Source organism: Callorhinus ursinus, unplaced genomic scaffold, assembly GCF_003265705.2.
Source record: "Callorhinus ursinus isolate GAN/ISIS: 27379988/994484 unplaced genomic scaffold, GSC_fseal_2.0 scaffold59, whole genome shotgun sequence".
Classification (NCBI taxonomy): domain Eukaryota; kingdom Metazoa; phylum Chordata; class Mammalia; order Carnivora; family Otariidae; genus Callorhinus; species Callorhinus ursinus.
The window spans coordinates 1,185,024-1,210,296 of record NW_027397121.1 but is presented as its reverse complement, the minus strand read 5'-3'; the positions used below and the strand labels follow the sequence as shown (position 1 = coordinate 1,210,296).

The 25,273-nt window shown below is 39.8% G+C and overlaps 1 protein-coding gene across 1 annotated transcript in view; it reads right to left on the bottom strand.

The window, feature by feature from the left end:
- The window catches only part of LOC112815972 (kinesin-like protein KIF6), a 182,218-nt gene extending 174,220 nt beyond the window's left edge, over positions 1–7,998 (bottom strand). Inside the window, exons 1-2 of the mRNA XM_025862293.2 lie at positions 7,850–7,998; positions 3,793–3,902 (exon numbers count right to left, since the gene is read on the bottom strand). Of these exons, the coding sequence (XP_025718078.1) occupies positions 3,793–3,902; positions 7,850–7,915 (176 nt within the window). The 5' untranslated portion in view covers positions 7,916–7,998. The remainder of the gene's footprint in view (positions 1–3,792; positions 3,903–7,849) is intronic.
- Between the last annotated feature and the right edge of the window lie 17,275 nt (positions 7,999–25,273).

Here is a 25,273-nt window from a genome sequence, read left to right as displayed (position 1 = left end):
GAATGAAATTCATGGTCTTTAATCAACATTAACTTCAAAAGATCCTTAGAGCTTATCAACTTTCCTTTTGAAGAAGCAAATAATGAAACTATACAAAAAGAGAGATTGTCAGACACTCTGGCGACCAGGTCATTTAGCAGGCAAGATTATATCTTAGCAGTATTTACCAGTTTGCTCAGAATACTCCTCAAAGCCCTGCAGGTGCATCACAGCTTCAGATATGAATGCTGACGTAACACAGGGGGCATGGCTGCTCAAGCGGTCTTGAGAGTACTACCTACTGTGATGTCTGAGCACAGACTCAGCGGCACTTTTGAGGATGATGGTGATAAGGCTGATTTGCTTCTTTGACCAGGCTGGCGATGACGGAGTGAATCCATCAGCCATTCCCAATTCCACCTCCCTAAGTAATAGGAATTACATCGACCACCATGTAAACCCAAGAGACAGCAGGTGTTTCAGTAAATCATACAATGGTACTTAAAGACCAAATATCATCATCCCAAAATATTTTATTTTATGTAATGTAGTTACATAGTAATTTGAAAAGTCATTAATGATCAGCTAGCTTCCAAAAACCATGGAAGAACAAAACAGAATCAGAGAGTTTAAAGAGTTCAGTCGAATCTTTTCCAGAGAAGGAAGTTGAGGCAATTACTCGCAGCCTGGAGCTAATCAATAACGCTCCCTGAGACATAACTTCAGTGTCCTGATTCTGAGGAGGTCCCTTCATTTATTAGGAAGTTGTGTAGGCTTTTTCTAAAGTCCATTTAGAACTTGGCATATGCTGACCTCTTCCCACCCCAAACCTGTTCTTCCTGGTCCTCCACCTCCTAGTACAGGACAACTCCATCCTTCTAAACATGCAGCCCAAAGCCCTTAGGGCATCCTGACTCCACCCCCCCACCCCCCTCTCTCTCTCCCTGTTACACTCTGTATCCTACCCATCCACTAACTCTGTCAGCTCTGACCTTCAAAATGCATCTAGAATCCAACTATTTCTCAACATTTCCACTTGCTACTACCCCGGCCCAAGCTACCATAATTTCTTGCCTGGTCTCGCTTGAAACAGACTACTCTTACAGTCTGTTTTTCCACGTCCCAGGACAAATGATCCTGCTAAACATAGTGAAATTATTTCATTCTTCTGCTCAAAACCCTCCCTTGCCTTCCCTTAACACACTGGGAGGAAAAAGCTTACAATGACTTTTTCCCCAAAAACAATCCTTAGGATGACTTCTAAGCCTCCCTATGATCTGGCCACTCTGCTGCTCCTTTAACCTTCTTCTTCTCCAGCCACACAGACCCCTTTACTCTTCCTCAGACATGCCAGCACTCTCCCATCTCCGGGACTTGCTCTTGGTTTTTCCTTGGCCTGGAATCCCCAATCCCTCAGACATCTGAATGTCTGACTTCCTCACCTCCTTTAAGCCTTAGCTCAAATATCACCCTCCTGGGACGCCTTCCCTGACTGCCCTATGAAACACTCCATCCCTCCCCTTTGTGGCCCCTCCTCCTGGCACTCCTTATTCCCCTTGCCTGTATTAGTTTTCTCCGTGGCACTTAACACTTTCTAATATACACTGTACTTAAGGATCTGCCTATCTACCCCCTCCCACAAAATGTAAGCACCATAAGAGCTGGACCTTTGTTGCATCCCCTGCTGTGTTCCTAGCCCTTAAAACAGCACACAGCGGATGGTCAATAAATATGTATCGATTGAATGAATGAATTTTGGCAGGAAACACCCTTAAGATGCTGAAACATTTATCTCTGAACATAGGTATAAGTTAAATACTTTATTAATTTCTTAATTTAAAATGCTAAAACCAATATTTTTAATCCAGAGATTTAGAAGGAATGAGTAAGAGATTTAAAAATAAGCAAATAACACATTTTCAATGAACATGTTTCAATGCACTGTTTCTATCTACATAATATAAAAGAATATTTTGGAAAAGGCCAATAGATGGAGACGTGGCCAACTGTTCCTAACAATCACATAGAATCACGCAGAATCAAATGTTTCAGCAAATTGTGCCTTTATAGAGACTGGCCTCACCCAGCTGTCATGAAGTCATAGCTATTGAAGTATGTGGCATGCTTACATCAGTGGGAGAATGCCTGCTTCAGAAAAAGTAAGTCATGTATTATAAAGCACTCCTTAAAGAACAAAATGAAAGGCAATAGGGAGCCAGAAAGACAGGGTAAGGACCACCTCACTATGCAGCCATGTGTTAGCACTCCCGCGTGCACACAGTAGAAGACACAAGGAGCGGGATAGAGGTGGGAGAAGGTAGATAAATGAGACACAGAGGACAAACCATCAAGACCAAAGAGACTTATTATGAGACATACATAAATAAATAAATAAATAAATAAATAAATAAATAAATAAATAAATTTGAGAGAGAACCATAAAAAATATCTGGGCTGGTTTTATGCAAAGGGTGAGGGTAGAAACAGTATGAAAACAGGGCCCAAGCAAAATAGCCTAGAAGGAAATGCAAGACAACAATTAGGATTCCTTCCACGGGATCTAGAAACCCACTATCTAAATTTAGGCAGAGATCAAATATGGCTTTGACTTGGGCTCAAACTTCTTCAAAAGTCAAAAGTGTGGATGAAAGAAAACAGTACAGACTGAAACTAGAGAATAAAGGCAGCATCAAGAAGCCCAAATCCCCATTTCAAGGCCTGGTTACTAAAAGAGAATTTGGACCAAAGGCACTGATGACAATCCAGGGGTGGCTGTTGGGTATGTTTCACCTGATCCCTACAGTTCAGCACTGTAGGGATGAGAAATATACTGCAATCCATACATGTGAGTATAGATGTAATTTAACATTTTCCAGTAGCCACTTTTTTAAATAAAGAAACAGGTGAAATTGATTTTAAGAATCTATTTATAATCCAATATAACCTCAAACTTTATCATTTTAAATGTAATCAGTATGAAAAAATTCTTGAGATGTCTTACATTCCTTTTTTTTTTTTTTCTTTTCCACACCAAGCCTTCAAAAATCCTCGATATATTTTACACTTAGAAACACATCCCAGTTCAGGCTGGCTACATTTAAGTGCTTAAGAGCCACCTGTGGCTAAGGGCCGCAACATTAGACAGTAGAGATATGGAGTGTGCATATGAGCATATGAGATCCAGATATCATTTATGTTATAAAGAAGGCTCATCTATACAGCACACAGATTATACCTTAAGTTATTAACTTGAATAAAGTTTAGTCATACACTGAGCTTCCTCTAAGTGCTAAATCATAGTGGGCCAAGGAGGAAAAGGACAACACCAGATAAACAGATGTAACAAAGAAAGGCTGGGATCTCAGGACAGCATCTTGGACAGAGAAAACACACCCTCGGGGTGACAAGGTGGCTCAGTTGGTTGAGCTTCTGCCTTCAGCTCAGGTCATGATCCCACTTCGGGCAGACTCTCTGCTCAGCAGGGAGCCTACTTCTCTCCCTCTGCCTGCCACTCCCCCTGCTTGCGTGCCCTTGCTCTCTCTCTCTCTGTCAAATAAATAAATAAAATCTTAAAAAAGAAAAGAAAAGAAACACAACCTCTTTTCAACTCTGGGTCCAGAGATGAAAAGACAACTTGAAATCTACCTACTAGATGAGATAGAAAATTGTACTACATTCTCCCCAAGAAATGGCACTAATGATTTCACAGGGGATATTAATGCACTATAAGAAATAGGAAATAGTAATAGTAAAAGTAATAGTAAATAGTAATAGTAATAGTAAAACGGAGACAAAAGCGAAAGATAAACTTACTTAAATTTGTAGCTTTCTCGCTTATTATTCACAAATCCATCTGCCAAATCCCGTGGTAAGATAATTTCCAGGCTAGGGGTTAATTTTTCATCTTCATCTATGGAATAAATCTGCAAATACAAAGACAACAAATGAATATAGCATGGTAAAATTATGGCTTGAATTATGACCATGTTATTATGATAGGCATTGTAACTGTATAAAAAATTGTACTCTCAAGATAAGTCATAACATAGTATAATTTGGATAATTTTCCTCTTTGAACTATGCACAGACTCTAACAAATATATGGAACAGAAAAAGAGGTAAAATCTAAATCAATGCTCTACCAAAGCTCAGATCCTCTCTGAATGATCTAGTATTCAAATTTGAGCATTTGAGTGTCTCTGTTGTTGAGAAACTAATAGTTCTGAAAGCAGAACATTAATCTAAGTACTGCTTTGGAATTATGTACCAGAAATTAACATCTTTCTACCACCAGTAAGCATTTCTGAGCATTTACAAAGTGGCCGAAGCAGATCAAAGGACTAGGTCTGAGACTTCTCAGAGAGCTCACAAGAATGCTCTAATTCAAGTTATATTCAAAGCAGCCCAAATTTCCATAAGACATATTCAGGCATTTGATAAAAGACATGTGGTTTCAAAAGACATATGTAATTCATGTCTTTGATGTCATCTTCAAGGTTCCCTCCCAGCTCAGCCACTAATTAGCAAGGGACCTGGGAGAAATCACTTAACCTCTCTAAACTGATATGGAAATGAAGGGTCTTAACCAACCCCCATTCCAACTGCAAATTCTCTGATTCTCTTCTTGGTTACCTACTCCTTTATTTACTGGCCAGGAAAATCCAGGATCAAGCCTATAAAGAGGTCACGTTGAATAAAGAATAGCATAAGACCTGGTACCCAAAGACTTGTGTCCAACACCGAACTCAATTTACCAGCTGTGTGACCAGCTACCACGTTAAGAATCTCAGTTCCTTTATACATAAAATGAGGAAAAGAGAATTGCCTCCCTTACAAGATTGCTGGGGGGATAAATGATGTCATGGAAATGGAAGCATTTTGTAATGCACCATAAAAAATGTTAGTCATTAGATTTAGAGGTTTTTTTTAAAAAGACTTCTTGTCTTTCAACAGGAAATAAAAGTCTTTCTAACAGGCAATACTTCCTGTTTAAGACTCATTTAGATGCTTGATTATGAGGGGGGGAGTCATATTCTTAAACAAGTAAAAGCTCACCTAAATCTCCCAAAAGTAAATAATTTTCCTAAGCAGATTTTTATTGAACGCTCTCACTTCAAATGTGAAGAATTCATGCAGAAAAGTCATCCTGTAAAATAAAATTATTTGTAGAAAGTAATGGCATCAGGTCTGAGACTTTCCGTGGCTAGGTTTTCTCAAGAGACATTTAAAAATTATATCCTGTATGGCACTACACAAAAAAAAAAAAAAAAAAAAAAGTTAATGGCTAGACAGGTGAGTGAAAGGGGTGTGTAAGACATGAAACATACAAGAGTGAGGTACTCCTTTTAATGCGAATCACATGTTTTCAAAAATTCTGTAACACTCAGTGCTCAGAAGACAGAAAGGACCATCGACTATGGTAAGAACAGTGACCCTTTACCTTGCTGATTAAGCCATTCTTAGAGGCATTAAGAAAAGTCCCTCTTAACCAGAAACTTATTTAGTCTAATAGACTGACTCTTTACCTTTAGTCATAACAATACTTATTTGAGACACAGTGGGGGGTTTTTAGACCCAGAAGACAATAATAAGAAATGCAAGGACGAATGTGAACATGTTTTGAAATGTACTGAACACTATACAAATGAAAAGCATGGCCGTTGCTAAAATTATAAGAGATTTGTCTTATGCATCTTCTAAGTTACCATTCTATAGATTATTATAACTTACTTTATAGTGCCTTAAGGAATAAGACTAACGAAGTAATAGAACCACAAAATGAAGAGGAAAAAAAAAATACAGGGGCACCTGGGTGGCTCAGTCAGTTAAGCGTCTGCCTTTGGCTCGGGTCATGATCTCAGGTCCTGGGATCAAGCCCCACATCGGGCTCCCTGCTCAGTGGGAGCCTGCTTCTCCCTCTCCCTCTGCAGCTCTCTCTTGCTCTCAAGTAAATAAAATCTTAAAAAAAAAATACCTTTGAATCACTCCTGGTTGAATGTTACAAGCAAAGAAACAACTATACATCTCAGGAGCAAAAAGATAGGGTGCTAAAAGTGGGATTTCTAAGGGAGAGCAGGGATACACTAACTCAAAATGTGTTCAGCTGTGTTCTCTTATTTTTGTGTATGTGTAATAATGTTGCATCTTGGTAAGAATCTGCCATTATAAAAATACAGTAGGACCTAAAAATACTCCCTGGAGTATCAAACAATCCACCCTACAAAATCTCACCAAAGAAATGCAAAAGAAGGCACAGTAAAATATCCAAACACTGCAATTTAAGAAAAGAGAAAGTTCAAATTACACCCAAGATTCTCCATCAACACCCCCATCCTTCCCCCACCTGCTCACCCAACCAATCCTCTAACATTACCAAATCCAAGCACCTGCTTCCCACTGCTGAGTCTATGTAGACAAACTCAATATTTTTGGCTAAAAATCTAAAGAGGTACAGAGGGACTTTACATATAAAACACTTGGTATATATGAAGCACTTTAAAAAACCTTCTCATAAGTGAATATAAGAGGAGAGAAAATGTAAGGATATCCATGGTTCCTTTCTACATTGTTTTATTCCTTAAAAAAAAAAAAAAGTATTTTCTTTGGAGTCTTCTCAGGCATCTTATCCTCAAGTAATCCATGAGTAAAAAATCTTTTGATGATGATGACAAAGATGCTGTATTCATTTCAAATACATAAATAACATGAGGCAAATGCTACATTATGATATACTATGATGTTACATATATACACATTGTAGTGGAATAGATATAAAATATTATTGATAATATACCCATTCCAGACTGCCCTTACCTAAGTCCTCACTTTGGGAGGCAAAAAAGTTTGGTCTGAAGAGCCAAGAACTTTGGAATAAAAAGTCCTTCATTAAAATCAGGGTTCTGCCACTCACTGGGTGGATGACTTGGCCACATTATTTAACCTATCTGAGACTCAGTTTCCTCATCTACAAAATGAGGAAAATGACATCAACCTTGCAGAGTTCTCCTGAGAATCAGAGATAATGTAGACAAAATGCCTAAGTGGTAAGAATGACTATGGTCTTTCTCGGGAGAAAAAAACATGTTTTGAAACATTTAAGAAGCACACCATGTATCTCTACTCACGGCAAGAGCAAGGTCTTAAACTTCTTGTACCTCTGAGTTTAGCACACTAGAGGAAGCACACTAGAGGAAATGCTCAATGTTTTCTGAATGAAAAGTGTATGTGTATTCTTTGCTTTGGGATGCATAAATATGTATATCTGCAAAAAGTACTATGTCAAAGGTTCATGTTTGTGTTGCACAAGCACGATGTAGTTAGGCAACAAATTCCTCAGGGCCCATTGTGCACAGAGCCACAGTGGTATGTTTTTAGTCTGTGTATCTACCTACATTATCTATATCATCTCAGACGTGTATGGACACCCATCTCTTGCTGGCACGTTCTGCCCGAATGAGAAACACACTTGGGCTTATCTGGGTGCAGAGTGTGCAGAGCTGCATGACCGCTTCCCAGAAAGGTGAGAGAAGGGTGCAAGTTGAGGCGTGGCCCCTGTGAGCGCGCACAGAGGCACACACGCACGCGTCGGCCCCTGCGTGAACACGTGTGCCCGGGCGCCTGTGCGTGGTTCTGTGCACAGGGTTCGTGCCCACAGGGCGCTGCGGGGCGGGAGTGGCCCGGGTGTCTGCCCGCGTCCCTGACAGAGGGAAGCTGGTGTCTGCGTGGCCACCGGGGCGCCTCAGCAGAGTGTGCGAGACTCGGGGAGACATCCGGCGCCCTGCGCCAAACCCCCTCCCTAGCCTAGGGCCCCGCGTGCTGTCCCTCCCCTGCCTGGGAGGCCCCGCCGCGCCGGCGCCCTCGCTGCCCGTACCCCTTGCTGCTGCTTCCGGACAGTGGGCTTCACCCTCGCGAAAATCTGTATGGTCTGCTTCACCATCTCCTACCGGCTCTGCACTGACCCTTGACCTGTCTCAGGATCTGGATCCCAAAACTTCTGACTCCCACCACTTCCGGCCAGCCGCAGCCTTAGCAACAGTAACTAGGGACACTACCCAAGGAGCACCGCGCCAGCCAGGCCCGCCTCCTCTCCCTAATTGGTTACTGACTGTAGAGGGGGCTGAAGGGAAGTACTGAGGGGCGGGGTTGGGGCGGGGCCGAACGGAGAGCGCTGCGCACGCGCCGGGTCTAGAACTCGGCGCCAGGTTTAGCTCCACAGCTGGCTTACTTAGTGGTTAATGGGGTGACAACCACCATGCCCTGACCGGTTCCTTAATCCATTCTTTCTCTGTGCCAACACCTCTTTTTAGCACTGAAGTCATTCTGTTTTTTATTATTCATTCATTGAAGAAATGTCACTTGATCTGTGACAAGCAATATGCTGGCTGGGGATGATCCTGACCTGAGCACCACTGCCTCTGCCCACTTAGAGATGAGGGTCTGATGAAGGAGGCAGCTTTTCCACAGGAAGTTACAAGTTACATCGGGATTGGGCATGGGATTCTGTGGAAGGCGCCTCTTCTATCTCTGTTTTGGAAGAGGTTAAGACTCGAAGAGAGAGGGACCGTTTGCCATGCAATGGCCCTGTCAGGAATGGATGGGTTCCCTTGTGCACGGTTAGTAGGAAGGCAAATTTGTGCAGTCACTATGGAAAACAGAATGGAGGTTCCTCAAAAAATGAAAAATAGAAGTGCCTTTCTATTAGAAGTGCAATTCCACCTCTGGAAATATATCCAAAAGAATTGAAATCTGGATGCCAAAGAGATCATTGCACCCCCATAGTCATCACAGTGTTAACCAAGACATGGAAAACACTTAAGTGTTCATCAGTGGATAAATGGATAAATAAAATGTGATATGGGTATATATGAAGATTATTTGATATATTATTTATCATCTATAAGTAACGGAATATTTTTCTGCCTCAAAAAAAAAAAAAGAAATCCTGCCATTTGCAGCTACACAGATGAAACTGGAGGGCATTATGCTAAGTGAAATAACTTAGATGGAGAAAGGCAAATAGTGTATGATCTCACTTATCTGTAGAATCTAAAAGAGCTGAACTCATAGAAACAGAGTAGAATGGGTGGCCAGGGGCTGGGGGCAGGGTGCAGCAAATGGACAGATACTGGTCAAAGGTACAAATTTCCAGTCATAAGACAAATAAGTTCTGAGAATCTAATGTATAGCATGGTGACTCTAGTTAACAGTATTTTGTTATATGAACTTGAAAGTTGCTAAGACAGTAAATCTTAAATATTCTCACCAGAAAAATAGATGGTAATTATGTGAAATGATGGAGGTGTTAACTTTATTGTGATAACAATTTTGCAGTACAGATGATCCCTGACTTATGATGGTTTGACCAGTGATTTTTCAACTTTATGATGGTATGCATAGTGATATGCATTCAGTAAAAACTACTTAGAATTTTGAATTTTGATCTTTTCCTAGGCTGACGATATGCAGTATCATGCTGTCTCATGATGCTGGGCAGCAAAGGGGAGCCACGGTCCCCAGTCAGCCACATGACTACAAGGTTAAACAACCTACATTTCCAACCATTCTGTACCCATACAACCATTCAATGCATGGTTCAATACATTACATGAGATGTTCAATACTTTATTATAAAATAGGCTTTGTGTTAGGTGATTTTTCTCAACTGTAGGCTAATGTAGGTGTTCTGAGCACATTTAAGGTAGGCTAGGCTAAGCTACGGATGATTAGGTGTATTACATGCATTTTCAATTTGTGATATTTTCAACTTAAGATAGGTTTATTGGGACATAACCCCATCACAAGTTGAGGAAGATCTATATATACATGGATCAAATTATCAAATTATACACCTTAAACTTATATGTCAATTAAATCTCAATAAAGCTGGAAAATACATATATACACACATACATACATATCTACAAAGTCAAATACTGTATGATTCCACTTCTATAACATGCTTAAAATGGCAAAATTATAGAGATGAAGAGGAGATTAGTGGTTGCCAGGGGTTAGGAAAGATACATACATACATACATACATACATACATATATAAGGAAGGATGAGTACCTCGAAAGACACTGTTAGCACATGAAAAGATGTTCGACATCATTATCCACCAGGAAAATACACATTAAAACCACAATGAGATGTCACTACACATCTCTCAGAATGGCTAAAATAAAAAATAGCAACAAAACCAGGTCATGACTGGGATACAGAGAAACTGAATCACACATACGTTACTGGTGGTGTTATAAAATGTAAAATGTATCATGGATAATGGTACAGCCATTCTAGAAAACAGTTTGGCAGTTTCTTACAAAACTAACAATGCAACTACTGCAAAGGAGTTATGCTCATGAGTGTTTATCCCAGAGAAATGAAAAGTTGTGCTCACACAAAAAAAACTGTACTTAAATGCTCATAGCAGCTTTATTCGTAATAGCTCCAAAATGGAAATGACCAAGATGTCCTTCAACCAGTGAATGGATTAAAAAGCTGTGGAATACTATTCAGCAATAAAAATGAAGGGACTATTAGTACATATAACAACTTGGATGAATTTTCAGGGAATTATGCTGAGTGAAAGAAGCCAGACTTGACTCAAAGTCAAATACTGTATGATTCCACTTCTATAACATGCTTAAAATGGCAAAATTATAGAGATGAAGAGGAGATTAGTGGTTGCCAGGGGTTAGGAAAGAAGGGAGGGCGTAAGGTGGCTATGGCTATAAAAGGATCCTGGTGATGGAGTGTTAGTATCTTGACTGTGGTGATGGTCACAGAAATCTACATGTATGATAGAATTGCATAGAATGAAACACACTAGCATACACACACACACACACACACACGATTGGATATAAAGCTGGTGAAAGTTGAATAAGATGGATTGATTGTATCAATGTCCATTCCTTGGTTGTGATGTATTATAGTTAAGCAAGATGTTACCTGGGGGAAACTGGGGAAAGGGGGGAGCAAAAATCTCTCTGTATTATATCTTACAACTGCATGTGAATCTACAATTATCTCAAAAGACAAAGTTTTTAAAAAGAAACTCTTAGAGAATAAAAAGACAAGCCACAAACTAGGAGAACATTTTTGCAAAACACATATCTGATAAAGAACTTGCATCTGGAATACCTAAAAACTCTCAAAACCCAATAAAAAAATAGGAAAACAACCCAATTTTTATTTTGAAGGGGATCAAAGATTTCAACAGACACTTCCCACTATACAGATGGCAAATAAGCATGTTTAACATAAGATGTTAACATAATTAATCATTAACAAAATGCAAATTAAAACCACAATGAGGGACGCCTGGGTGGAGCAGATGGTTGAGCATCCAACTCTTGGTTTTGGTTCAGGTCTTTATCTCAGGGCTGTGAGTTCTAACCTGGCCTCAGTCTCCAAGTTCAGCACAGAGTCTACTTAACACTCTCTCTCCTCTGCCCCCAACCCTGTGCTCTCTCTCTCTCTCTCAATCTCTCTCTCTCTAAAATAAATAAATCTTTAGACACACACATGCACACACACACACACACACTCACACACGAGATACTACTACAAACCTCTTAGAATGGCTAAAAATCAGAAAATAAAACTAGGAATACCAAAAGCTGACACGGGTAGAGAACATCTGGAACTCTCAAACATGGCTGGAGAGAATGCAAGATGGACCACTTTGAAAAAGAGCTTCAGTGTTGCTTATTATATAAAGTTATATACGCACTTGCCATATCACCCAGCAATCCCACTCCTAAGTGTTTACTCAGTGCAAGGAAAACTGACATTCCCACAGAAAGGTAAATGTGAATGATTATTATCGTTTTATTCACAATTGCCCTGAACTAGAAATGAAGTAAATGTTCTTCAACTGATGACCTGGATAAACAAGCTAATACATATACACAATAAAAAGGAATAGACTGCTGATATCTGCAACAATGTAGTTGAATATTAAATTTATTATGCTAAGTAAAAGATGCTAGACTCAAAGTTACACACAGTATAATTCCATTTATATGACATTCTAGAAAAGGCAGAACTATAGGGATAGAAAACAGATCAGTGTTTGCCAGGGCTAAGGACAGGGAAGAAACTGACTGCAAACGGGCATGGGAGAGTTTGGGGGGTGGGGAGTGGTGGGACTTTCATATCTTGATTGCAGTTGCAGTTACATGACTATATACATTTGTCAAAACTCGTAGACCTTAAAAGTGTGAATTACATGGTATGCACATTATACTAGTATAAGAAAAACCAAAAAAAAAAAAAAAGAGGATGGGGTATGAACAGGTGTGGCAGTAGCAGGGGTGGAGAAGAGGAGAGAATCACGAGAGAACCAGGTATTTATGAAGTAGACTTTAAGGTCTTTTTCACCTGGTGCTGGGTGGTAAGGAAGAAATGATTTAAGATCGGGCAACACCTCCATCTTAGCTGTTGTGAGTAATGCTGCAGAGAACGTGGGAGTGCAGATATCCCTTCTAGATACTGATCTTGTTTCCTTCAGGAGTGGGACAGCCTAAGTGTTTGTCTATGGATAAATGGATAAAGAAAATGTGGGAAATATATATTTATATCTATCTATACACAAAACAGAATAGTACTCAGCCATAAAAAGAAGAAAATCTTGCCATTTGTGACAACACAGGTGTACCTTGAAGATATTATGCTAAGTGAAATAAGTGAGAAGAAAAATACTGTGGGATTTCACTTATATGTAGAATCAAAAAAAAAAAAAAAAAGTCAAACAGAGTGGAATGGTGGTTGCCAGGGACTGGGGAGCCGGGGTGGAGGCAGTGATGGGAAAACATTGGTGAAAAGGTCTAAACTTTCAGTTATAAGATAAATACATTCTGAGGACCTAATGTACAGCATGCTGACTATAGTTAATAATACTATGTTGTATCCTTGACAGCTGCTAAGAGAGTCAATCTTAAGTGTTCTCACCACAGAAAAATTTACAAGGTAACTACGTGAGGTAATGCCTGTGTTAATTAGCCTGACTGCGGTAAATGTTTCACAATGCATATGTATATTAAGTCATCACATTGTACACTTTAAATATATACAATTTTATTGTTTCAATTATACCTCAATGAAGCAAAAAAAAAAAAAAGAAGAAGAAGAAAAGAAAAAAAAAGATTAGGCAATTGGGTGTATGGTGCAGATACGTACCCAGATAGGAAAATAGGTTAGAATAGAGAGGCGGGAAATAAGGAGCTGCAGATGTGTTAGATGTCACGTGCCTGTGGGTCTTCAGTGGGTAGTTGGATAAACTTTAGGAGAAAGCTCTAGCTAAAAATACAGATTTGGGAGTCATCACAGAGTTTCTTTTCCAGAAAGTGATCAAGTCTCTTGTGAGGAATGAGGCTGCAATCCTGGTGCCGATGGTTGGAGGTGGAGGTGAGGCTGCAAAAGGGACAGAGGGGAGCAGCAGGAGAGGAGAGGTTGGAGGGAGGAAGGGGAATGCCATTGTCATGGAAGCTGAGGGAAGACCGTTTGAGAAGAAGAAAGTACTCAACAGTGTTGGATACTACAGAGGACGTGCTGAAAATGTCCATCCACTTTGACAACTGGAAAGTCACTTGTAATCTAGACAAGGCTCCAGTGGGGTCATGGGGGTCTAAGTCAGTTTGCAGGAGGCCCAGGAGTAAATGGGAGGTTGGGGAGGGGAGGCAGCCAAGAGAGGCTACTTTTCCAGAAGCTTGGTGGTGTAGAGTTGTAAAGAAGGAAAGCATGGGGTAAAAGCTTGAGGAACCCAGGGTCAGGAAGGGTCTTTTGTTCCTATCTAAGGGGGCAAAGCCAATAAAGAAGGGGAGATTGAAGGTACAGGAAAGAGAGGAGAAAATGTATGTCTCCGATAAAAAGTTGGCATTATACCAAGAAAATGCAACAGAGAAGGCAAAAAAGCCAAAGGTATTGACAAAAGATCATTGTAAGTGTTGAATCATGAGGTCCAGGCTGCTTAAAGATGTTAATGATCTTTGACATGGAGTAGTGGTGTGAGGTTAGGAGGAAAATCTGTGGGTCCCAGAGGTGGGAACTTGATACATCCTGTCTTCAACTCCAGGTCATATGATCAAGGGCATTAATGGGGTGGATGTGTGGGTTCAAATCCTGCTTGTATCACTCCTGAAGGTGTGACCTTGGGCAAGTCATGGGATGGATAACTGAGCAGCTACCTCATGAAGGTGGCACGCAGGTTGTCTATGGACATGTGTATAAGAACGTTACCGTGGCGTCTGTACTGTATTCTAAACACCTCCTAAGGAGGAGAACTTACCATGTGTACGTATGTAAGCCATACTGAGGATTACAAACTCAAATATCTCCTGGGCCCACACTGATGGTGTAAGTGTGCTGAACAGACAAGTCAGTGACAATAAGGAGTTGTCCCACTGTGAACTGGAGACTACGTGCCCTCAACGAAAAACATTCACATTTGAAACCATTAAAGCACAAGGCTGCCTAAATAAAGCACACTTGTGAGCCCCAGTTTACAACCCCTCTTTCTGTTCCTGGTATAGCCAACTTCAATACCTCCCAGGCTAAAGCCTCTGACAGATTTACCTAAATCTCAAACAGATGGCCCTAATGGGTATTAAATAAGTTCTGAGATTAAATCTCCAAGTTACAGTGTCTTTACCACAACTGGATATATATTCAGTATTATTATTATTTGCACCTTATCTACGTGCTTAAATGTGGGAATTAAGATGTCTTTGTTGAAAAGATTCTTGAGCTCTGTAGTTGCCAAAATAACGTATAATTGTACCACACAAATTAGCCAGGGTTTATAGGCCTCAAATCTGAAAGAAATTAAGCTGTGCCTGAAGTGAATTAGTCCATAGGCCAGTGAGTTGGTTTTTGTTTGTATGTTTTTTAAGAAAAATTGAAACTGTGCACCAGCTCTGGTTTTCAATTACCTCTTTAGCTGTTGGTGCTACAACTATAAAATGCATAATTTTTCTTTGTAAGTCTGACGGGACCAGTTAACATTTTATGGGCTGGTAATTTTGATATTATAGAATATGGACATAAAATTACCTAATTGCAGCATACTTTCCCTCCCCTATTTTATCCATGGCTTTGGGGGATTTATGATTGTTCTAAAATCTTTCATTGCTACAACATGACACTCCCCCTTACTATGAGACAAACAAGGGTGTTCAGACAGGAGTGGGAAACCCCTCGCTAATAAGACAGAAAGCATTTGATTGGGGTTTACTCCAAGAAGCAAGACCAGTAACCAGAGTTGTGCTGCTTATTGGCAAATGATGATATTAATAGAACAAAAATCAACTGATGTTTACTGTGTCTACAGGCTCATGAAAGCTGCTCCGATCCACCGTAAGAATGTGTTTGGGGATAATCAATAGGACATAGGACATGACTCCCGAGGGTCCCTGGTTGAGGATTTTAAAAGATGAGGAAGAAAGAACATATCTCCTGAAGAGGATGCATTCCTTAGGAAATTCCCCTTCTCATCTGAGTACCCATCCATCTGCCTTATGTGTGGTCACTACCAGAGGCATCCCCTTATTCCCATCAGTTAAAAAAAGACCCGCTTATTCCATTGTTTCTGAATCAAGTAGAGAATACACAGAGCATTTTCTGGTACTCGTTAAATGCTAAATAACAGCAACATGCTGTTAAATTGCAGAGCAAGGGTCCCACAAAATCTGTAATGTATAATTTCAGTAAAAAATTTTCTTTTGAGAATATGTTCAGCTAATTCAAAGCATAACATACCCATCTTTGCACACATAGAGTGGAATTCTTATACTTAGCAGCACTTGGGTTTACAGAATCAGTGGGAATAGTCTGTTTCCGTAAGCATGCGCTCCCTCCCTTTTCCTATCAGATGGTGAATGTAGATTTTCGACACCCTACTGGGTTCTCTCTCCTTTGGGTTCATCCCCTCTTTGGCAGAGAGGCAGAGGCTCCTTTCTTTCCGCCTTGTCTGATCCTCTCCCTGCAGCCCTCCTGGGGCTCCTCCTGAACAGCAACATCAAAGTCATTTATGGCTGGAAGCTGGTGGCCAGCCATATGGAATTACAGCCCAGGCTCTCGCTGGATTACAGAGTGTAACATACGAATCAAATGACAGTGCCATGGCATGGAGGGAAGGCTGGTAAGGCCTCCAGTTTTGAATGGAAAATATGACTGCTTGTGTATTTATACTCAGGCTCCTCATAAACAACCTGAATGTTTCACCAACATCCCAATGAAGCAAGGGATGGGCTGAGTTAGAAATAGCTCCAGAATGCCTCTCTTCTAAGTAAATTACCCACTCCGTCCTATCTTCTCCGGGTGTTTAATGTGTTTCCCTGCATATTTCAGAATTACAGGAAATGCTTACCAACAAATAGCATAACTTAAGACATCAAAGAAAATGGTTCGCATAGCAGAGTTCCGTTATCTAGCTCACTATGATTGCCACAAAATCCAACCACATGGTACCCCATCCTGAATCTAGCTTCTTAGCAATCCAATCTATCCAGACCTCTACTTCCTCATCTGCTGTTTCCCTTCTCAACCTCCTGTAGTCTGGCTTCTCCCACACTCCACAGTACCTGTTTAAGCTTTGCATTTCCAGAGTAATACCTCCTGTTTGTATGCCCTGGAATAACATCGTGATAGACCCAGCTGCCCAGGCTTGACCTCAGAGCTGCCCCCTGCTGAGTCCTGTCCCTCAGATAGCTATATTCTGTTTGCAAGTCCTGAGGATCCTGCGCCCCAGAGATCTTTTGTCTCTTCCCCACGCCCACCGCTTATTGCCTGAGTGTGGCTTTTCGTGTCTGCCCGAACTAGCAAAAGTCCCCTGACTGCTTTTCTTGCCTCTAATCTGTTCCTCTCCTTTATCCCATCTTGTACACCTTTTACCAAGTTACTTTATACAAGGCAAATCAGTTCATGTCACTACTTGTTTGAAAACCTCCAAAGCATTCCCTTACAAATAGAATCTAGTCCAAAGAGCCTTCATAAGCTGGTCCCAAACTGTCTTTACATCAATGTCATAGCCCTTCTCGTGTCCTCCACCCCTGCGTCCCTGAGCCTCTACTCCAGCCCCTGATTGCCTGCGGCTCCTAAACACACCATGCTTTTGCATGTCTCCACGCCTTTGTCCATGCTATTCCTTCTGGGGCCAATGCCATTTTCCACATTGTCCATTAGGAAAATTCAACCCCTCCTTTCAACATCTGACTCAAATGTCCCCTGCTCTGAAAAGACCATCAGCCCCATGTCCCCTAGTCAAATTAGAGACCCTCCTCTGTGCCGCTACATCTTATATGTTCCTTTGGAATAACATTTCTTGTCTTGTCAGTGTTGCCTGTAGGTATCTGCCCCATCACACCATAGATTATTTCAGGGCTATGGCTGCTTCCTGTTTATCTCTCTGTATTCCCAGTGACTAACAGGGTTTTAGGCACATACCAGAGATTTCTACATGTCTGATGAATGAATGAGTGGACGCATAACTCATTGCAAGAAATCAATAAAATCAAACTCTTACAATTTAAAATTTTTATCTGAGGTTCATATTTCCATGGTGAAAATTGCTTTCTCCTCTCACCCAGGAGAACAAAGGTAATTTACAAACTGAGCAGATACTGAACAAGAGAAAGAGTTGGAAACAAATACAGTATCATTGTTTCAATTTCGGAACCCTCTTTCTTCAAGCACAAAAAGATGGTTACAAATTTCCCAGGGTAATAGAGGGAACATGGTTAATATTTGTATCAGTAGAAGATAACAGAAACAGAATGATAAGTATAGAAGCAAAGTAGCCCATTGTTAAATTAGTGAGTTTCATCCAGGATATCTGGGACCCATTTAATAAATCTAGGAATGAACTCCTTTTTAATTTAAAAAGAATCTCACTCTCTCTCTCAAACAAATAAAAATTAAAAAATAAATAAAAAATAAAAAGAATGAACCATTTACAAATAACCAATTAAATGATTACTCACCTTCTTTTGTTTCATATTATAAAAGGCTTGTTCTGAAGTTTGACACAGGCAATCTTTGGTACTTCAATCAACTGCTCTTCCTCCTCTTCATGATTTTTATTCCTTCAAACATTAAAGAAATGTTTCCTAAATTACACAGCCTGTTGTACTTTTCTCCCTCATCTTTCTCCAGCCCTTGCTTATTGTTCAGGCCGCAGGTAAAACACCTCTTTCTCCGAGAAGCCTTTCCTGATCTTCTCAGACCATATACAGAGCTCTAACTACATGTGCCCTTAGTACCTGTACACACCCCTACTGTGTACTTACACCACTTTGTCATTATTTCCTGTAACACTCGACTCACTCACCATCAGATTCTCAGTCTATGTAGATAGCAAGTGCTTAGTAAATACACATTTAATGAAAATTGATATATTTGTTGACTTGATGAAAAGATGCCTTGGCGGGGGAAAGGAATCAACATTGTCTTAGACCTGCCATCCACCTCAGACAGACTTTAAGGTAAGGATTTGGGTGTAAGGAGTTTATTTGGGAAGGGAGGAAAGCCAGTGGTGAGTGCATTTATGGGTGGATTGTCATGGTGGGAAACTAGGGCGCAATCCCACCCAGGACCTTGTGAAAGATTATAGATAACACAGCTCAACCTTGTTCCCCTGAGGGGCGAGGAAGCTGGACTATTTATCCAGTGGCTCTTCCTCCTCATTATTTTGGGGGCTGCTCCTGGAAGTGCAGATAACCCCCTCCCCAGCACTTCCAGCCCACCTGGTGTACCAACATCCTGACATTCCAAGAAAGCACTTGGGTAGAGAGAGATCTAAGTGCCTGAGGTAGGAGGCTGTTGGCATGCATAGGTATGTCCATCAGAGTTGCAGTGACATATGAAGTGAACTAAGGAGATATCGATGGGTCACCAACAATGTCTTCTACACTATGCACTACTAATGTTTTTCTTCTGAATTTCATTTTAAAAATGTATGTTAGAAAATTACCAAATAGTTCTAAATCTTACATAATTACTTACCTCCAGGTAATAGTATCTACTTCTAAATAATAGTGTAGTATCTTATACAGTCACAGGAAACCACATGAGATTTGTCTTATATAGGAACACATGACATCCAATCTCTGAATAGATGCTTATAGGCCACATTTACCAACCAACCATACCTTTGGTATTACTTGCCTACTTGAGGAACCCTGGTCTATGTCTGCGCCATGTTTTACGATGTCAGCATATATTTATGGTAATATTCAGTGCTTTTTATATGCTAAACATCTGTACTATGCATTTTTTCATATGGATCAGTTGCTAAATCAATCGTATCTTAACAAAAAGCTAGCAATAACTCTCCCAAGTAGATGGTATTCCATCTACACATTATACTTTTTAAGTGCCCCATGGTCAAATGATCTTGAGAAATTTTGTCCTAAAGTCCCACCCTAAAGAAAGGTTTTGTTGACTTTCCACTGTCTATTGAATTAAGAACATCTTGCCATGCTATTCAAGACACTCCATAAATTAGCTCCAATGCTTGCCACTTTTTCTCCAAACTAAGTCACTCACTGTTCTCTCACACAGCCTGCTTATCTACCTGCACCCATGCTATTATGTTTCCTTCTGATCTGACCTCTCTTCTCTCCCATCTCTGATCCCTGTCTACTAAATGATGCTTCTATTTTATTTTTAATTTTTATTTTTTTAAGATTTTTTTAAAAATTTATTTGTCAGAGAGAGAAAGAGAGCACAAGCAGGGGGAGTGGCAGGCAGAGGGAGAAATAGGCTCCCTGCTGAGCAAGGAGCCCTATGTGGGACTCCATCCTAGGACCTGAACTGAAGGCAGATGCATAACTGACTGAGCCACCCAGGCATCCCATGATGCTTCTATTTTAAAGTCCATCTTCAATTCCCTAAGTTTTCATTTCTCATGTGTACAAAGTGATCTCTCCACTTTCTTGCCTTTAAGCAACTTGCCCCTGTGTGTACTTCTCTCAAAGCTCTTTATATAGACTGCTCTCCAGCACAGTTTTTAGTGACAATGTGTCATTCTCCACCCTAGCCTAAAGGCTTGTTATTTTATATTTAAGTTCCCTCAAGGACAGGAGCTCTGACCCTCATTTTTGTATCCTGTACTACCTTAACAGAGTTCCTGGCACTTAAACATTAAATATTTGTTGAACTGGATTTTTAAAATTTATTTTTGAATTTACATACAATAAAACTCACTTTTAAAAGTGTACATTTCTGTGAGTTTTGACACATGCGTAGAGTTATATAACCATCAGGATAATTGGAATGTCGAACAATTCTATCATCCTCCAAAAATTCCCTCATGCTACCCATTTGTTCTCAAACACTCTCCTCTCTTTAGGTCCTTGACAACCACTGATCTGTTTTCCATCTATTTGGTTTTGCCTTTTCCAGAATGGCATGAATGGAATCAAATGTTAGGTAGTTTTGATTCTGGCGTCTTTCTCTCCTTGAGATGCATTTGGGATCCATCCATTTTGTTGCATGTAGCAGTTCATTCTTTTAAATCCCTGAGCGGTCGTCCATGGATAGATGTGCTACAGATTGTTTATTCATTCACTCATTACAAAACCTAAGTCTTCATTTATCCAGGTCAATGCTTAGTTAATCCTACTGGATTGCTGGGTCATGTAGTTAGTATGAGATTCAATTTATAATAACTGACCAAAACTACTTCCCAAAGTGTACAATTTTGCATTCCAACCAGCATTATTTGAGAATTTCAGCTGCTCTGTGCCCTCATCAACCTTTAGTATTGACACTTAAAGAAAAAAACACTTTCTAGAATTCAATTAAGTATTGGTATCGCAGGTGATTATAATTTTCATTCTCCTAGTGACAAATGATGTTAAGCCTCTCTTAATGGGCTCATTTGCCACCTGTATATTGTCTTTGGTGAAGTGCAAACCTTTTGGCCACTTTTTAATCGGGTTGTTTATTTGCTTTTTGTTGAGTTTATATATGCATGCATATATACATACATACATATGTACTACATACATATGATATACAAATATTTTCTTTAGTCTGTAGCTTATCTTTTCATTCTCTGAACAGTGTCTTTTATAGAGCAAAAGTTTTTAAGATGTTAATGAAGTCTAATTTATCTTTTTTTTTTCTTTGATGGCCCATGCTTTTGGTGTTATAGCCAAGAACTGTCTTAATTCATGGTCGTGAAGACTTTTCTACTGTTTTTTTTTTCTACAAGTTTTATAGTTTTACACCAGTAGCCTTACATTTAAGTCTATCATGCATTCTAATACATTTTACATTTCCTTTTATATAAGGTGTGAGGTGCATTGAATTGAATTGTGTGCCTTTGGAGACATTTTGCCTTTACCTTAGAACACCCTGCTTCCAATTTGACCATTGCAAGCTTTAAGATGCTCTATTTTCTTACATCAAGGTTATAACTCTAGGAGGATCTTTGAGACTGTGTAAATATGAACTGAAGGAAGTTTAATTTTAATCAGACAAGATGACTATAATGAGGCTTAATAAAGAATAAAGAGTAAGGATACTGAAATATCTAGTCCTTTCTTTGACAAGTAAGTATTGATTAGCAAAATCAACATATAGTATGTATGTTTATTTATATGTATTCATCAATTCATTTATACATGCACACACATCTACACAGTCTTAAATATTTCTGAGTTATTGCCTCTCCCTAGAGCTTTAAGTCATAATTTTACTTATTCAGTAATTCCAGCTACCCTTTTCCTAGGGGCAGGAGATTTTGGTTAGTGGCTTTAGAGTTTGTCAAAACTGTCACATTACTCAGTTTATAAAATGTCCTTGATTTGGGTAGACCAAAGATGGATTTTCCATTACATCACTTAGAAATGGATAGGGCTTTCCATAAACACACTTAGACATTTGATCCCAACTTTTCCCTTTCATTTTTTAATGGCACTTTTACTGGCAACCAACACATCTCTCTCTGGAGCCAATGGCTGTGTCAGGAAACTTGTGTGCATCTGCCCTGCCCTGAACCAGCCAGAATGGCAATGTAACTTCTCTACTCAGGCCTGAGGCATCCCCATCACTTCTGTACATGAGGAGACCTTCACACAGAGCTGGGAACATTTTAAATATCTTGGATATATGAAGAACGACTTTCTCACTGTTGTCAATTCTTTCATGCTTATGGGTTCACTTAATATAACACTGTCAGGCTTTTGCCTAAAATATTATCCTTGCATTAAAAAAAGCAGTTACTGGGCGCCTGAGTGGCTCAGTTGGTTAGGCGACTGCCTTCATCTCAGATCATGATCCTGGAGTCCTGGGACTGAGTCCTGCATCGGGCTCCCTGCTCAGCAGGGAATCTGCTTCTCCCTCTGATCCTCTCCCCTCTCATGCTCTCTCTCTATCTCATTCTCTCTCTCAAATAAATAAATAAAAATCTTTAAAAAATAATAAAAAATTTTAAAAAAAAGCAGTTATCTAGGCCACCTTTCACACACACACACAAAAAAACCACACACACACACACACACACACACACACCTTACTCTGGAGGATTGAACTATTTGTTCCAACTCTTTGCTCCCCTGCAAAAGAATTATATATCTATACCATTTCCCTTACATCTTGGCACTGCACCCCACCAGGGCAATGGGACAGTGGAGGGACTTTTTTTCCCTCCAAACTCCACTTTATTGGCAATTGGCTTGACTAATGGAATGTAGTGAAAATGACACGAATAGGCTCTATGCATGCCTACATGGATTGGCTTGCATTCTTGTACTCCTGTGACCACCATGGGAAGAGCAGGACCCAGCTAGCTTCTATCCCTTCAATTTGGGCCCAGAATGTAACACATTAAGCTTACCCAAACCTGATTTGCAACCTTGACCTGAACTAGCCAAACTGCAACCTGAAGCAGAGCTGTCCCGACCAGTCCACACACCAGTGAATAAGAAAAATAAAATGCTTGTTGTTTATAAGTCACTAAGTTTTGTTACACAGCATATTACAACAATATCTGGCTGATAAACTTACTCATCTTCCACTCATGTGTCCCACGGACAGTAGAGTCAATATAAAACCCAGCACAAATTGTTAATTTGCCAGGATGAACACACAAGTGAATATTTGCAGCCATGGATTGGACAGGTTACCATCTTCTCATGGTTTTTTTTTTTTTTTCCAGCCTAGCCCATTCTTCATGAATCTGCTCTGAGCAGATATTCTGAGTCTCCTTTAATAGAATTAGTCTGTATAGAATTATAGAATGTAAAGGCTGTCATTTCTTCGTTGTCCTCACTGCCATCAAAAGGAATGAGATCTTGCCATTTGCAACGACGTGGATGGAACTGGAGGGTGTTATGCTGAGTGAAATAAGTCAATCAGAGAAAGACATGTATCACATGACCTCACTGATATGAGGAATTCTTAATCTCAGGAAACAAACTGAGTGTTACTGGAGTGGTTGGGGGTGGGAGGGATGGGATGGCTGGGTGATAGACATTGGGGAGGGTATGTGCTACGGTGAGCGCTGTGAATTGTGCAAGACTGTTGAATCATAGATTTGTACTTCTGAAACAAATAACGCAACATATTTTAAGAAAAAAGAAAAAGAAGAAGATAACAGGAGAGGAAGAAAAGGGGAGTATGTCAGAGGGGTAGACGAACCATGAGAGATGATGGACTGAAAAACAAACTGAGGGTTCTAGAGGGGAGGGGGGTAGGGGGATGGGTTAGCCTGGTGATGGGCATTGAGGAGGGCACGTTCTGCATGGAGCACTGGGTGTTATGAACAAACAATGAATCATGGAACACTGCATCAAAAACTAATGATGTAATATATGGTGATTAACATAACAATAAAAAATTTTAAAAAAAGTCAAGCTTCTTGACAATAGGAAAAGCCATTAAAATTCAGCCTTTCCCCAAGAATAGTAACAATCTCTGATCATTAGTTATTGTTCAAGTGTTCATTGCAATGTTCAGTGAGCCTCAACAGGAAATGACAGGCTGTCCCTTGTTTTACCTATATCCCCAAAGAGAGAAATGCATTTTCTGGAATTCCTTGCTCCACGGGTCCATTTCCAGTTACATTACTGGGGTTGGCCAGACCTCACAAGTATATTTCCTTAAACTGAGATCATTAGTTAAATAATTTTAATTGGATCTTTTCTTATAGTGTGCTGTTTCAAATTTAAGGCCATAGATTGATACTCCCTTTAGAAGTATATCTCGGAATAAGATGCCATCATCTTATCAGGGAAAGTTCCTAGGTTACCTTGAGCCACAGATTTATATCTTTACAACATGGTCAAAACTAGTCTTCCTACTTTTAATAGGAGTCCTGAATTAAAAAAAGTCACCAAGAACATAAAAGTTATATTTAACCTTATAAAACATAGGTTGGCTCTGTTCATTTCCTCAAAGCTCTCCTCCCCTTCTCTGCCTTGATCTTTTCTACTTCTCATCCCACCATTTTCATCCCATCCCTTCCTTGAATCAGATTGTTTCTCTTCTGACTAGCCCAACATAGGCAGATTGGGCAAGGCTTAATTGCATGATAGATATTTAGCCTATAACAGTAAACACTAAAAGGGGACATTGTAGTCACGTTTTAATAATATTTGGTGGTCTGTGATGTAGAAGAGGGAGTATGATTGTCCTGTCTTGCCATAGAAAGAACAGGGTTACACCAATAACAAGTCATGGGAAGGAAAATTGGGCTTACTTACAAATCTTTCAAGCAATTGCTAATGTTCAGTAATAAAACAGAAAGCAATGAGCTCCTCATTGGTGGATGTGCTCAAGCTTCTCAGGCATAATAGAGATATAATACCTATGTTTCTGAATAATTTCCAACTCTAAACTACCATGATTTGATCGATTTGATTCTCTATAGTTTATTAATGTGAGCTTTTTATAGTGTGGGATAACGGCCATAACATTTTTATGATTCTATGGTTAAATGGAAATGACAAGCAAAATTTGTAGTCTTGAATCCAGTATGTCCTTCTGAAAAGTCCTGGCTTCTGTGGAATATAAATTAAAAGAAAATATGTAAGATAGAAAGTATTCCATTTCTTTGCATTCTGCTAGCTAATTTTTCATTATACCTAGCCTGATCTCCACTGTCTAAAGACAAATATACAAACATCTTTAGGGCTGAGATAATGTTAATATACTACTTCTCATAGTGGTCCTGAAGGGAGCTTGTTACTTTCTTTTCTATTTTCTGACCACAACAACTTTTGGGTTAAATTTCATTTAATCTAGTTATATTAACATATGGAGTATACTAAGAGAAATACTTTC